Consider the following 15,049-nt stretch of genomic DNA (forward strand, 5'->3'; position numbering starts at 1 on the left):
AAACATAGACAAATACAACTTAGTATTTAATATCTAGTTTTTTGACAATGTAAAACTGCATTTCAGGCACTCTGGGTAATGAAACATGGGTTTAATCACTATCTACAAGAAATGCCATGTTTACCATTTCAGTACATCTCTAATATGCTTTTAAAGGTTGCTCTGGGTCAATCTAGCTGTCTTGTTGCTTAACCCTTTCTGACTTAGTGAAAGCCTGGATGCCTTTATCAGAGAGATGTGCTTGTCGCCTGTTGCTCCACTGCATTGCTAAAGAAATGTCTGTGGTCCCTATAAACACTCAATTTATAGAAAAGCAGTCCAGTAGCACTTTAACAACATAATTTATTAGGCAGTGAGCTTTCGTGGGACAGACCCACTTCTTCAGATCATAGCCATACCAGAACAGACTCAGTATTTAAGGTGCAGAGAACCAAAAATAGTAATCAAGGTTGACAAATCAGAAAAATATTATCAAGGTGAGCAAATCAGAGAGTAGAGGGGCAGAAGCGGGGGGGGGGGAGTCAAGAATTAGGTAAAGCCAAGTATGCATAAGAGCCCCTATAATGACCTACGACAGCAATGAAGGGTCCTGTGGCACCTTATAGACTAACAGAAAAGTTTTGAGCATGAGCTTTCATGAGCAGACTCACTTCATCAGATGCTGGTCTTGGAAATCCTACCCCTCCGATACTATAATGACCTAGAAAATTCCCATCTGGGTTGAAACCATGTGTTTAATGTGTCAAATTTGAATATAAGAGAGAGTTTAGCAGCCTCTCTTTCCAAACTCTTGTGAAAATTCCTCTTGAGTAAGACGCAGACCTTCAGGTCATTAACAGAATGGCTCACTCCATTAAAGTGCTGACTGACAGGTTTGTGAATCAAGAGTGTTTTTTATGTCTGTTTTGTGCCCATTAACTCTTTGTCTAAGTTTGAAGTCTGTCCACTGTACAAAGCACGTGGGCATTGTTGGCACGTGATGGCATATATGATGTTAGTTGAGGAACATGAGAATGTGCCTGTGATTCTGTGAATAACCTGCTTAGGTCCAGTGATCGTATCTCCAGAATAGATATGTGGACAAAGTTGGCAACAGGCCTCCCTCCTCAAACCCTATGCCACCAACGCTCCCTGCTATAGCCGAGATACCACCGACTTCCTGAGGAAATTACAAAACATCAGAAAAGTTCCTGATAACGCCATCCTTGCCACAATGGATGTAGAGGCTCTGTACACTAATATTCCGCATAAAGACGGATTACAGGCAACCAGGAATACCATCCCTGATGCCACCACAGCCAATCTGGTGTCTGACCTCTGTAACTTTGTTCTCACACACAATCATTTCCGTTTGTGGGGGCAGTTTATACCTCCAGATTAGTGGAACTGCTATGGCCACCCGCATGGCTCCACAATATGCTTATGGCTGACCTGGAACAACGATTGCTCAGCTCTCGTCCCCTATTACCACTCCTCTGCTTACGATACGTTGATGACATCTTTATGATTTGGACCCATGGTATAGAGACAGTTCCACAGAGACTTTAACAATCTGCACCCCACCATCAACTATATCAACCATATCTATTCTGGAGGTACCGTCACTGGACTTATCCAGGTTATTCATACCATGGTGCCAGACCCTGAATATCTTAGCGACTGGCAGAAACTTCCCCCTTAGTGGCAGCAAGCCCCCAATCATTTTAGCCATTGGGTGAAACTTCCCACTGGTGGTAGCAAGCCCCCTGAATATCTTTTCCACCTTTGGAGCTCTAACCGCATACAATCCAGGACCAAATGGCAGGCACGTCCTTTGATTGGGTTAGGGACTGTCTGCATGATGTGGCTGAGTGCAGGAAAGACCCTGACTGCATGACATTGGTGGGGGGGGGGCAGTTTTCACACACAAATGTAAATGGCTGTGATGTTTCTCAGCCTCTCTTTGCAAGCATGACCCCCACAACAGCCTTGCTGACACATGGTGTGGTGGCTGGCACGAGCCAGCACAAAAAAAATTACCAAGTGTAGAGAGAGAGCCACAAATTCCCTGCTGGGGTTATGTGTAGATGCACTCACAGTGCTAATAGCAAAGAGAGAGACATTTCTCAGGCTCTCATACAAACATGAGCCCACAGCCACAGGATTCCTGGTCCCAATGTGAAATTCACAATCTTCCTGTTACCTAATTCCTACGCACACGAGAGCAGCGGCCAGAGCATAGCACTGTGGGGCATTGTGAGCTATACACGGGGCACCTCTGGAGGCTAGTAGATTCAATTTTAAGGTGTGGTGCTTCCACCCTGGCCTTTAATCGAAATTTTGAATTTGAGCTTGACGCTACACCCAGAAGGTATTGACGATATTACAAGATCAATACTAGTGCTCCCTAAATCAAGCTAATCATATTTACAGTGCTCCCTAAATCAAGCTAATCATATTACCATGACATAGTAATATTGAGCTAACTGCCTTAAATTCGAAATTATTTCGTAGTTTAGATGCAGCCTTCCAGAATAGCTTATTTTGAAATAAGGCAGCTGTTTAAACATACCCTCAGAGCCAGACTTTCATCAGTGAGATGTGGACATCTAATATGCTTTCACACTAGTAGGAATGTGAATTTTGAGAAGCTTGTAAAAATATAGACTGAAATTTTCTAAAGAGTGGGATGGAGCTGTGTTGCCCTATCATCTCTCTCTGTAGGGTCTTGCACATTTTGAGCAATATGATCTTAGCAGTTCCATAATCTTTCAGAACAAATAAGTTTAACTATTGTGTTCCAATAATGTGCTTTAGATCATTCAAATTTTTAAAATAATTTTGAAGGATAATATCCATGTTTATTTTTAAGCAATTTTTTTTCTATTTTTAGGTATCAAAAAAAATCATGGTGTCTTCATACTATTCAAAAAGCATAGTACTGAGATTCAAAGTTAAAGCTTTTACAACCATTAAAACACAAATTGTCAATATCACACATCAACATATACAAAGTAAATATCCTTAAATCTAAGTTATTTAGCAGCGTTTTTCTTACTAATCTGTACCTTTTAATCCTTATACATGGAAATATTTGTCAGTTTGTGTGTGTGTATATGGTGAAATTGACTTTTGCCAATTAAAGATCTACTCCTATAAAGCCTAAATGTGTAGCACTTTCCTTCTTCAAACGTGAGTTACTCTTCTCGGGCTCATTGGAAGGTAAGTATTGCTAGTTCCGTTATACAGACTGCAAGAAGAAGAGATTAGTATATCACAGGCCTCAGAGGAGAGCCAAGATTGTCAGCTTGGGAGTTCCTGTTTCTGGGTCTGAACTTTTATGGAAGTTGTACTTGTTCCACCATACACTTTACACAGCTTAGGGTACTAAGAAGAAGATAAGCCTACTCATAGGGATGCAAAAAAACAAAAAAATCTCATTTTGATGAAGAAATAACTTGTCCATTCTACAAGAAAGCACAGCCTTTCTCAACTAGAGCATCTTGTTTTGTATGTATGTAGACAAGAGGCAAAGGATAATAATGTTATTGGAATTCTCTTATTAGCATTTTCCTTATCGACCATGCCTGGACGTACCGCGTTGAACATGCACGCCAACAGCTGTTGCAGGTTCCTGGTCTGCTGCATAGAATGGCAAACCTCATGGGAATAGACTTTCATGGCGAAGTTGCAGATGAGGGTGCTGTTGAGCAGGTGTTGCAAGAAATGTGGAAGTACAATCAGACTTACCAGCTGTCTCAAGGCGTAAGTGACTCTTCTAGCCAAAAATATTGTACAGTTCTGCTGGATCCTGAATTTAACCATACCAGCACATGTATAACTAATACAGACATCTCCCTTAAGTACAAAATCCCTCCTTTCTAGCCATTTAAGAATGGACTGCTTCTCAGAATTGGGAAAGCCAGTGCCTAGCAGTGACAAGCTGCCAACCTCCTAACAACGGGGTATTTGTAAAAGGTTTCCCTTAAACTATGACAGGTGTAACAAGGAAGCGTATGGATCAGAGAAAGGTTACTAGGAGGAGTCTGTTAGTGTTTTTTTCTTTGTAGAACACCTACTATATTTGAGAGTCTGTTTGTTCGAGAGCGCCTTTTAAAGGGCAAGGGCTAGAACCACCAAATTCAGTATACAGCTCTTATAATGTAAAGTGAGGTCAGGGTTTGGTTGTGCCAGGAAAATGGGATGTGCCTGGAGTGGGCTTAAGGGGATTTGTTATATGACCACATGGTTCCAACAGGGCATAACAGATGGAAAACAGGGACAGTAGTTTGCTGCAGTCCTCACTCTGGCTGGGGAGTGCAGGAGGCAGACAAACCTGGACCTGCCCCAGCTGGGGGACGTGCGTGCCTCCCCTGGCTGTACCTGCTGGAGGTGCAGCAGACATGGAAAAATGCTTCTCACCTGGCCCCAAGTTGCTGTGGTAAGAGAGCTTGGGGAAGTCCTCCTTCCTGGGGATAGTCTGCAGCCTGAACATGTCAGCCCAACCCCTAGCCTAGAGCAGTGATTTAACTGAAGCATGTACCTATTTATTTTATCTTCCGAAATACAAACACTAATTCAGTTAAGTACTGGACCAACGTCAGATAAATTTTCTAGATTCGTGTAATTTACAAGAGAATAAGCTCTCTTAAAACAAAGTAAGGCAACATACAATTGGGAAGGTAAACTCGGTGCATTTGTTAACAGTTATGCATTGTCTGTCTGTAAACTATGGTGAGTGCAGGTGTTCTGATAAATAGTGTAGTGAGGTATGCTAATAAACAAAGCTATGAAAAGCAATATTAGGATAACTCATTTTTAAGTGTTGGCTTGGTTGTTTTAAACATAATCTTCTGGGACATAGTTACGTAGAGCGGTGTTCCTTACTTTTTGAGACCATGGGACACCAAACAATAATGTTTTTTTTACATGGAACACCTATTAATTTTTTTTTAAAAAAAGAAAAAGTCAGACCACACACACAAAAAAAGCAGCAGCATATACAGCAAAAAACAAAATGAGGTAACTTAATCAAGTACCATACAATGTTACCTTTTCATTGCTATCTGGTTTTAATAACAGAAAATGTAGACCATCAATGTAGTTTTTTTCCAAACGCTCGCAGCATACCTGCAAATTATTCCTGGAACACCAATTTTTGGCAGAACATAGTTTAATAAACACTGATCTAGAGGATAGAGCAGTGAACTGGAACTTGGGAGACTTGGGTTCTGTTCTAGGCTGGGCCACTGGTCTATTTAGTGACCTTTGTCAAGTCATTTGACTGCTTTGTGCCTCAGTTTACCCAGTTGTAAAATGGGGATCATGATACTGACCTCCTTTTGTAAAGCACTTGGAAATCAACTGATGAAAGGCACTAAATCAACAGTAGCTAATCCAAAAGCATCTGACCTTTCCTTCTATGATCAGGTCTTCCTTCACTGGAAAATCATAAATCTTGCTTAATGGAAACAGAGCACACTAATATGGCTTTAGCATAAACTTCTAACCCCTTCTATAATTGCAGCATTCTTTTAATATCATGATACATAAGGGATGTCTTTTCTTTCTCCTTCCCTGCTTTCCCATTTTTCTTCCCCACCAGACTGCAGAGGAGAAAGTTCCTGTCTGGTATATTATGGATGAATTTGGATCCCGAATTCAGCATTCAGACGAGCCTACCTTTGCGACAGCACCTTTATTTTATATACCTCAGCAAATTGCTTACACTGTTCTCTGGCCTTTAAGGGATCTTGAAACTGGTGGTAAGTGTCTGTACATTGAGTAGGTTATCAGCTTCAGCCAAGTGCAGAACTCCACTGAATTTCCAACCCAAACAGTTATAACTTTTCACAATTCTGGTATGAGCTTTTCTTTAAAAACAAACAAACTCAAAGCATCATGTGTCTTAAAAAGGTAAGCATTATTAGTGTTTTAATGGCAAAATATAGCTATAATTTCACACTCACATCATTAATTATATTAAAAGGGATGTGGAGGCTTTCATCTGTCCAGAAATGTTGTTCTGGTAACAAAGAATTGGAAAGTTGTTGTCCATCTGAACTGCTTAGTTAGATACATAAATTACACAAACGATAGTACAGGGACGCTATTTAAGCTGCAAAGTACTCAAAGTAAGAAAATGAATGATTGATTGAAAACTGCCTGTGCGGCCTTAATTTGGCACGCTTGAGCGTCTAGCCTGTGCACTGAAATAGGCAAAGATTCTGGGACGTGGGAGAAGGCTAAGCTGTGAAAATAGAGGCAATGTTATCAGAGTACACTGCTCTCCCTGTGTGTGTAACTTCTGAGTGCTTGACTTCACGACCTAAGTAACATTTCACATTACACATTTTAAAATACTGCACTTCTAATCATTTGAGTAGTTGTGGTGTAATTTATGGTGGAATTATGTAATTTGCATGAATGTGGTGTGGGGAAGATGACTGACTGGCAACCCTACAATTACTTATATCCCCCTGTAGAAGAAGTGACTCGAGATTATGCGTATGGGGAAACTGATCGTTTAATCAGGAAGTGCATGTTGTTGCCATGGGCACCTGCTGAGGTATTGGATGTTAACTATTCTACTCCAGAACCATCAGAAGATCACTACCAGGTATAGTTGAAGTGAATCTTTGCTTAAGGGTTTCTGTTTTAGTTGGGTGGTCTCTTAAAGCCTGGAATTGCTTTCTTTTTCTTTCTCTTCCTATGTGCCATATGAAGTATAAGGGTTTCCTAACCTCAAAGACTGCCTTGTATAGAATTCTGAATAGAAGATGGAGCTGTAATGAAGCCAGAAATAAAAATATGTAACTGTTTTAAAACTAAAAAAAAAAGTGGCTTGCCAATATTGCAGTTCCCTTTGCTATCCCACATCTTAACAGAGGCATCAAGTAGTCTAGTTCAAAGGCTATCTGACATGCCATAAAACAAAATTCTCCAGATTTCAGCATTCCAACTCAAAGGTTTGAGCAGTTTCCAAATAGGTTCGTTCCTACTGGATTTATTGTTACAGAATATTTGGTCAATCCTCAAATAGGAAAATTTACCCTTGTATGGAAGGAACAAAACCTTTTATTTGCAGACTTGTTGTTCTTTTTGCATTACGATCTGAGGGCTTGTCTACACGTCCTAGGGGATTGGCGCTGCAGCAATCGGTCCCCTGGGGGTCAGTTGAGCCAGTGTAGTGAAAACCTGCTAAACAGACCATTAATTGCTCTCTTGTCAACTCCGGTATTCGAATGGAACGAGACGCCTAGGTAAAGTTGATGGGAGAATTTCTCCTGTTACCTCCCTACTCAGTCTCCATCACCATCCCTATGCACAGTGTAGACCTGCAGTCACTTGACCTGTGTAAGTTAGGTTGCCTTTGCCCCACAGTATAGACATTCCCTAATGCAAATAAGTGTTGCAACTGCTTTGGAGGAGAGGCTCATAATTCAAAGTGGTCTGAACAAACTGGAGAAATGGTCTGAGATTAAAAGGAAGAAGTTTAATGAGGACAAATGCAAAGTACTCCTCTTAGGAAGGAACTGACTGTCTAGGAACGAGTACTGCAGAAACAGATTTGAAGTCAAAGTGGACCACAAGCTAAATATGAGTCAACAGTATGATGCTGTTGCAAAAAAAGCAAACATGATTCTGGGATGCATTAACAGAGTGTTGTGACCAAGGCACTTGATGTGGATTAGACCTCAGTTGGAGTATTGTGCCCTGTTCTGGGCACCACATTTCAAGAAGGATGTGAAGAAATTGGAGAAGGTCCAGAAAAGAGCAACAGGAATGATTAAAGGCTTAGAGAACATGAGCTGTGAGGGAAGGCTGAAAGAACTGGACTGCTTTAGTTTAGAAAATAGAAGACTTAGAGGGGACATGATAGTGGTTTTCAAGTACCTTAAAGAGGGTTACAAGGAGGAGGGGGAGAACTTGTTCTCCTTGCCCTCTGAGGGTAGGACAAGGAGCAATGGGCTTAAACTGCAGCAAGGGAGGCTTAGATTAGACTTTAGGAAAATACTTCCTAACTGTCAGGTGGTTAAACACTGGAATAAATTCCCTAGGGAGGTTATAGAATCTCCATCCCTGGAGATATGTAAGTGCGGGTTAGATAGACATCTATTGGGGATGGTCTGGATGTTGCTTGGTCCTGCCGTGAACGCAGGGGACTGGACTCGATGGTTTCACAAGGTACCTTCCAGTCCAAGTGTTCCATGATTACAGCAGTGACAGCCTTTCCAAGCTGATAGTTCTGTTTGGTTTTGTTTTTTTAAGTATCTTCACACAGATATTTCCCTTTTGTGCTTGTGTGCTGTGACCAAGATGTCCTTAGAGTTTCAGTATGTGAAGGGAATGTAGTGTGGTGTTGGTTTTGGTTTTGGCAATTGGACTTCAGAAAATATGCTAAGACTTTCAAAAACAGGATCCTAACTTCTGTGCCTCACTGAAACTGATGGTTGCCCATAGGGTGGATTGATTTTAATTCATGTTTAAATTGGCTATTGAGAAACTTTGATTTTAAATAATTGAATTTAATCATGTTTTGAATTTATATCCTTTTAGGAAAAGAATTTACCCTGTGTTAAATTAAATTGGTGAATAATCATTAAAAATGTTGATTTGCAACTAAACATAGTCTTTTACACTCAATCTGATGCTGCTTTTTTGCTAGCCAGGAAGATATGCTATACCTGTGTACATTTGTGTACATTTATTTAAGCAGTTATGTAATTAACTTTTTTCATTAGATTTTGATTTTTGTTACTTTTATATTTGGATGGAAATACTATTTCAATTACAATGCACAGTACACTTTTTTTATTAAATGAAATTAAAAATGGTGGATGCATAATTTTTTTATCACAGATTATCAAAACATATTTTGCATTTAAAACTAACTTTAAGTGAAGGAAGTAATATTCGTAGCTAAGAAATTGAATGGATTTGTTTTGGGTCATTATGTCTGCCAACATTTTAGAACTAGTAGATTCATCCTCTCACACACTTTTTATTCGTAGAGGGGAAGAAGAAAGCAAGCTTTCCTGCTTTTGCAACTCCCAGTTGACTTCTTAATTTTGAATGAGCTAATTTAATCACTGAACTGAACAAGGGAGGAAAAAATCTGAAGTTAAGAAAATATTCTCTCTGCACCTACAGAAGAGAGGCTGCTGTTGTCAAGAACTGATTTAACACTTCATGTGACTCTCGTTCCAGTTGCTTAGCCTGTAACTTCCACCATCTCACTGTGTTGACTTCCTTTAAAACTTAGCAGCAAACATGTACTGCTTAATATTTTATTTGTTTAATTTCAATAACTTAATAGATATTATAATTTAGGCTTTAACATGGGTGGCTAGTGCCAAATCTAATTTAAATAGCTTTTAAAATATTTTTAATTAAAAATCCTGTTTTTGCTTTTTAACTTAATAAATCACGGAGTGCTGAAAACTTGCAAAATTCAGGCAGTGCCTTTCAAAGCTCCCCTCCTACACCTCGCTGTTCTGCTGTGCTTGCATCAAATGGCAAAGGATGGAAAGTACCAAAAATATTCAGTCTCTTACTGCGACGGACTTTTTTGAGGAGCTAGTATTTATTTTTGTAGGGCTGTGTTTCCTGGGTGAGAAAGGAGGAGGAGAAGGAACGCTTCGCTCTTAATTTTGGTCAAGCTTGTGCTTTTAGGTGTGTGGGGGGGGGGGGAAATATCGAGATACACATCTCACAGAACTGGAAGGGACCTGGCGGGGGGGTGTGTCAAGTCCAGTCCCCTGCCCTCTTGGCAGGACCAAGCACTCATCTCCCCTACCCCTTTTTGTTTAAAAATATATTTGCCCTGGATCCCTAAATGGCCCCCTCAAGGATTGCGCTCGCAACCCTGGGTTTAGCAGGCCAATGCTCAAACCACTGAGCTATTCCTCCCACCTATTTTATAATTAGAGTTTAAACCTCTCTAGTCCTGCACTCTCTCATCTGGCAACATTCGTGGCACAGCATGATTTTAGTTAGCTGGATGCCTGCTTATCCTGGGTGTGGTCAAGTTTCCTGTGGTCCCATGAAGTTTGCTTACAGCCACCAGTCCTGGCTGTCAGTGTTCTGTGCTGTTGTTTAGCCCTAATTTTACCCAAAATGTTTTCTCAGAGGCCAGTAAGTGGTGGAAGTGTTGGTAATATGCTAGACAATACTAACCCCTCATAGTTCAGCAAATTTTCTTGTTTGGCACCAGTCAGTTCCCAAGGGTGCCGGACTAGACAGGTTCAGCCTGTATCAGGTTAAGTTACGCCGGTGATGTAGCTGGCAGTTGTTCCCATTTTACTTGTGATGATGCACTATAAATTTACAAGGGAGATGATCTTTAGATCCCAGTTATTCTCTCCTGTCTCATTCTGGTACCCGCAAGCGTTGTCATGGGAACAGATGCTAGAAGCACCAGCCTCCTGAATACATTTTGTATTTTCATACCAGTCAGTTGCTGAACTTCCTCAAATGATGAAATATCAGTGTAAAATAACTCTAGGTGCTTGAAGCCATCCTGTACATGTAACTAGGACACCATCCACTTTATGCATCCAGATAAGATAGAGACAAGTGCAAAATATCTGAAAACCTTCCTGAGCATGTTTGCAAATCCTGTGTTAGCAAAACAAAATTTTTACAACTAACTTAATGTCCAGTCTCTCCAACTTATTTATAACATGCAGCTATCTTCAGTTTATGAAACTTCTGTGCCATCTTACTTTACAGATGTTTCTGTCAAGTTCTGCTGCACATAAGTTTGTTAGCACAGTGCATTAGTACTCTGTCCTGCCTTGAATCACTAGCACGCACTTAGACAAGTTTCCTCTTGCATTGGTCTGAAAGGCTTTAATATTTTGTCTAGAAGAATCGAAAACATGATGCTTCTAAGACAAAAGCATGCAGCTGCTGGATCACTAATCATCTCACTGTTACCCATTAGTAACTGTAGAACAAAGTTAATAAAAAAAAAAAAAAAAAAAGCTTTAACTTAAACTGGGATGTTAACAACACTGAGTAATTTTAGATTTCTGTAGTAGTATCTTGGGACTATTTAAACAAAAAAGCAGTCCAGTAGCACTTGAAAGACTAACAAAATAATTTAGTAGGTGATGAGCTTTCATGGGATAGAGCCACTTCATCAGAACATAGCCATACCAGAACAGACTCAATATTTAAGGCACAGAGAACCAAAAATAGTAATCAAGGTTGACAAATCAGGAAAAATTAGTATCAAGGTGCGCGAATCAGAGGGGCAGAAGGGGGGCGGGGAGTCAAGAATTAGATAAAGCAAAGTATTTAAAAGAGCCCCCATGAGCTAGAAAATTGCCATCCAGCTTCAAACCATGTGTTAATGTATCAAATTTGAATATAAAAGAGTTCAGCAGCCTCTCTTTCCAAACTGCTGTGAAAATTCCTCTTCATTAAAACACAGACTTTCAGGTCATTAACAGATTGGCCCACTCCATTAAAGTGCTGGCTCACAGGTTTGTGAATCAGGAGTGTTTTTATGTGTGTTTTATGCCCATTAATTCTTTGTCTAAGAGTTTGAAGTCTGTCCAATATACAAAGTGTGTGGGCATTGTTGGCACATGATGGCATATATGATGTTAGTTGAGGAACATGAGAATGTGCCTGTGATTCTGTGAATAACCTGGTTAGGTCCAGTGATGGTATTTCCAGAACAGATATGTGGACAAAGTTGGCAACAGGCCTTGTTGCAAGGAAAAGTTCCAGGGTTGGTGTTCCTGTGGTATAGACTGTGGCTGTTGGTGAGAATCCTCATAAGGTTGGGAGGTTGTCTGCAGGAGAGAACAGGCCTGTCGCCTAGGGCCTTCTGGAGTGTGACATCCTGATTAAGGATAGGTTGTAGGTCTTTAATAATGCATTGCAGTGGTTTGAGTTGGGGGCTATAGGTAATAACCAGTGCTATTCTGTTCTTGGCTCTTTTGGGCCTATCTTGGAGTAGCTGGTCTCTGGGTATTCGATTGGCCCTGTCTTTTTTTTTTTTTTTTTTTTTTTTTATTTCTGCTGGTGGGTAATTCAGGTTTATGAATATTTGGTAGAGATCTTGTAGTTTTTGGTCTCTGTCAGTGGGATCAGTGCAAACGCAATTGTACCTAAGGGCTTGACTGTAAACAATGGATCTAGCTGTGTGTGCAGGATGGAAGCTAGAAGTGTGTAGGTAAGTACAGTGATCAGTGGCTGTCCAGTTTCCTACTGACAGAGACCCAGAGATGGCCCCAACCCTTGCTACCTGCCTTTTCCAAACAGAACTCCAGTTATGCCTATGTCCAAGGCATCTCCACTGAGGCCCTGCACCTGCTGGGACCTGAAGTTTTTATAGCATATTAAGTGGGGGCCTCAGAGAGAGAGCTCCTGACAACCCCTGGTATAGACTTCTTTCTCACTGGGCAGTGAAAACAAGAAGCAATTGATATGCCTGCAATCCACTCTCTTGAGAGACACGTGTCTCAGACAGTGCCTTTGACACTTTGTAGATTTTTGTTTTTGTTTTTGTTTTTTAAGGTTTTTGTTTTCCATTCTTAATTGAATCCCCAGCAACAATGCTTTAAAGATTAGGACCCTGATTCTGAACTGGATTACCTGTCCCAGCAGCACCCTATGTGAGGACAGTATTAAGTTTATATATCACAATTAGATCTCTGTTCTCAAGAGCTGCTGTAACTGTATCCAAAAAAACTGTTTGGTAGCTGCAGCCACTCTAATTCCATGCAAGACCCTTTGCTTTTCATCCCAAATACCCAGCACAGTTTCTTTGATGCACGCTGCTGCAATGGATGATGGAGCATAACAATTTTCCCTTTACAGCCAAATACACCGATGATGACATGGGTGGGATTTTCCAAAGCACTCTTAGCCTAGCACTAATGCCTTTAAAGTCAATGATAAAACTCAATTTATTTTAATAGCAGCAGAGTTAAGTCCGCACTGTTTTTTGGTACTTTGACTGCCTCTCCAGTGCAGTACATTAAACCATTGTTAATGTAATTAAACTATACACTGGCTGTAATTTAAAAAAAAAATCCATGTAGATTTCTCATATTAGAATCCTAAGGGAGTTTTTTATCTTTTGCTAACAATTTAAAAAAAAAAAATGATTGACCAGGTTTGCAAGTGAAATGCTGTCTAACCTGATGCTCTTTTATTTTAATATGGGACTGGAGGGGGGAGAGAGGATGACCTCTGGAGTGTTTGTGCTTCAGGGAATGCATCATATGCCAACACTAATGGAAAACCCAAATGCTGCTGTTTTATGTCCAGTTGAATCTTTTATCTCTTGTATTAATACTTTTTAGGTTTTTTAAATTATTTTCTTTTCATGGCTTTTGTTTCCATTGCACTTAAAAAACTCCAACTCAGTTTTGCGCGTAAATTACTGTATGTGTTCCTTTACCATGTTAAGATGGAGGGTTTGATGAAAGTTTGCTGACTTCGCTTAACATAAGCTTGTTTTTCTTTGTTTTGCCTTTAGGCTATTCTAAACAACAACAAGGAGAAACTACCTGTTACTATAAATCCACCAGTTTACGACCAGAACAAAATTTTCAAGTATGTATTTATAAACTAAATACCTTCAAACTGCTTCCTTAGAAGGACAGTTGCAATATATACAACCTGAATAGGACGTTTATCCTTTCTGGAAGGTTGACATAGGTTCCAGAACTAGTGATGCTGCAACACCCTCTGGCTTGAAAAGGTTTCCATGATGTACAATATCAAGGGCTCCCAGTAGCCCCACAATGCAGATTGTTCCTGTACGGGTGGAAGATGTTTTATAAATAGCTACATGCTTGATCCTGGCTCGGATTCTGCAGAACTGGTGCTCCAGCCTCATACAACGAAGCGTGGGATAGCTAGCTGTTTTTACCCAAGTTACTTTAGTGGCTGCAGCCAGCCAAAAACCAGAATAGTCTCTTTCCACCCAAACAAATGAAAATACCAAAAATGTCAGTCTGATTTCATAGATTGCATTTTCCTTTTTTCCTAAGCAGAGGTGATAATAGACAGTCTGTTCATGTTCCCCCAGTTGCTCAGCTGTCAAAACACAGTTGAAATCTCATGTCAGAAAACTTGCAGAGATAAGCCAGGGTTCATTTCTCAGTGTGGTTGCTTCTGTATGTCAGCAGCTGAAAATTAGAGGAACAGAATATGAAGTACAGCAAGGGTAGGGACAATGTTGCTGAATATGCCAGCTGGTTTTTCTCTGCTAGAACTTTTGTACACCTCTGTTTTCACAAGGCAAATATGTGAGTTAAATGCCATTCACAGCAGGAATCCAAAGTCTTGCAGCATCCTTGGAACAATCTCCGTTTCCTCATTCTTAAGGCCTATAACCAGTACAGTAGACCCCAACGTACGCAACCCCCGCATAAGTCAGATTTCCCCTGCAACTGAGGGGAGCCGGGAAACTGATGAGGGCACAAGCCCTGGTCAGCTTCCTGACTCCAGTGAGTGATCTGGGAAACTGACCAGGGCTGGTGCCCTCATCAGTTTCCCTGCTCCTGTCCATGGCAGCAGATGAGAACCTGACTCTTGGGTGCCACCACTGACAGGAGCAGCTGTTTCCCTGCTCCTGTCAGGGGCAGCAGTCACATTAACCTGAGACACGTGCAACTGAGTTGCATGTATCTCGGGGGTTTACTGTACTCGTATATTTTACCCCCCCCCCCACACACACACATTCTTTCTCTCTCTCTCTCTCTCTTCTTGACTTTAACTTCTAAAATAACTCCTTATAACAATCTCTCAAAGGCAGAAAGTCTCTCAGCTGCTCTGCCTTTCAACCTGTTGAAAGAGGTTGCATGCTACATGGGTGAGAGAGGTTTGTTATCATGATAGGCAGTTGTGTGGTGTGTATGTATGCAAGAGAACCTTCTCCCCTCTGCAGCTGCTACGTGGGCACTCTGCTCCGTGTTGGAAAGGAGGAAGGGAGATGCAAAAGGAATCAATCCATATCTTGTTGAGCAATTGACAGCTTCCAGACCATGTTGAATGGGTTTGTCTCAGGGCTGGTGAGCCTGTGGTAGTGGCAATGCTGTAT

General features: G+C 40.8%; 1 protein-coding gene across 1 annotated transcript in view; it reads left to right on the top strand.

Moving 5' to 3' along the window:
* The window catches only part of TTLL12 (tubulin tyrosine ligase like 12), a 45,195-nt gene that overhangs the window by 13,566 nt on the left and 16,580 nt on the right, over window positions 1-15,049 (top strand). Inside the window, exons 3-6 of the mRNA XM_075003828.1 lie at window positions 3,546-3,744; window positions 5,585-5,744; window positions 6,465-6,598; window positions 13,481-13,557. Coding sequence (XP_074859929.1) covers window positions 3,546-3,744; window positions 5,585-5,744; window positions 6,465-6,598; window positions 13,481-13,557 — 570 coding nt within the window. The remainder of the gene's footprint in view (window positions 1-3,545; window positions 3,745-5,584; window positions 5,745-6,464; window positions 6,599-13,480; window positions 13,558-15,049) is intronic.

The sequence above is a fragment of the Carettochelys insculpta genome, chromosome 1, assembly GCF_033958435.1.
Source record: "Carettochelys insculpta isolate YL-2023 chromosome 1, ASM3395843v1, whole genome shotgun sequence".
Classification (NCBI taxonomy): Eukaryota; Metazoa; Chordata; order Testudines; family Carettochelyidae; genus Carettochelys; species Carettochelys insculpta.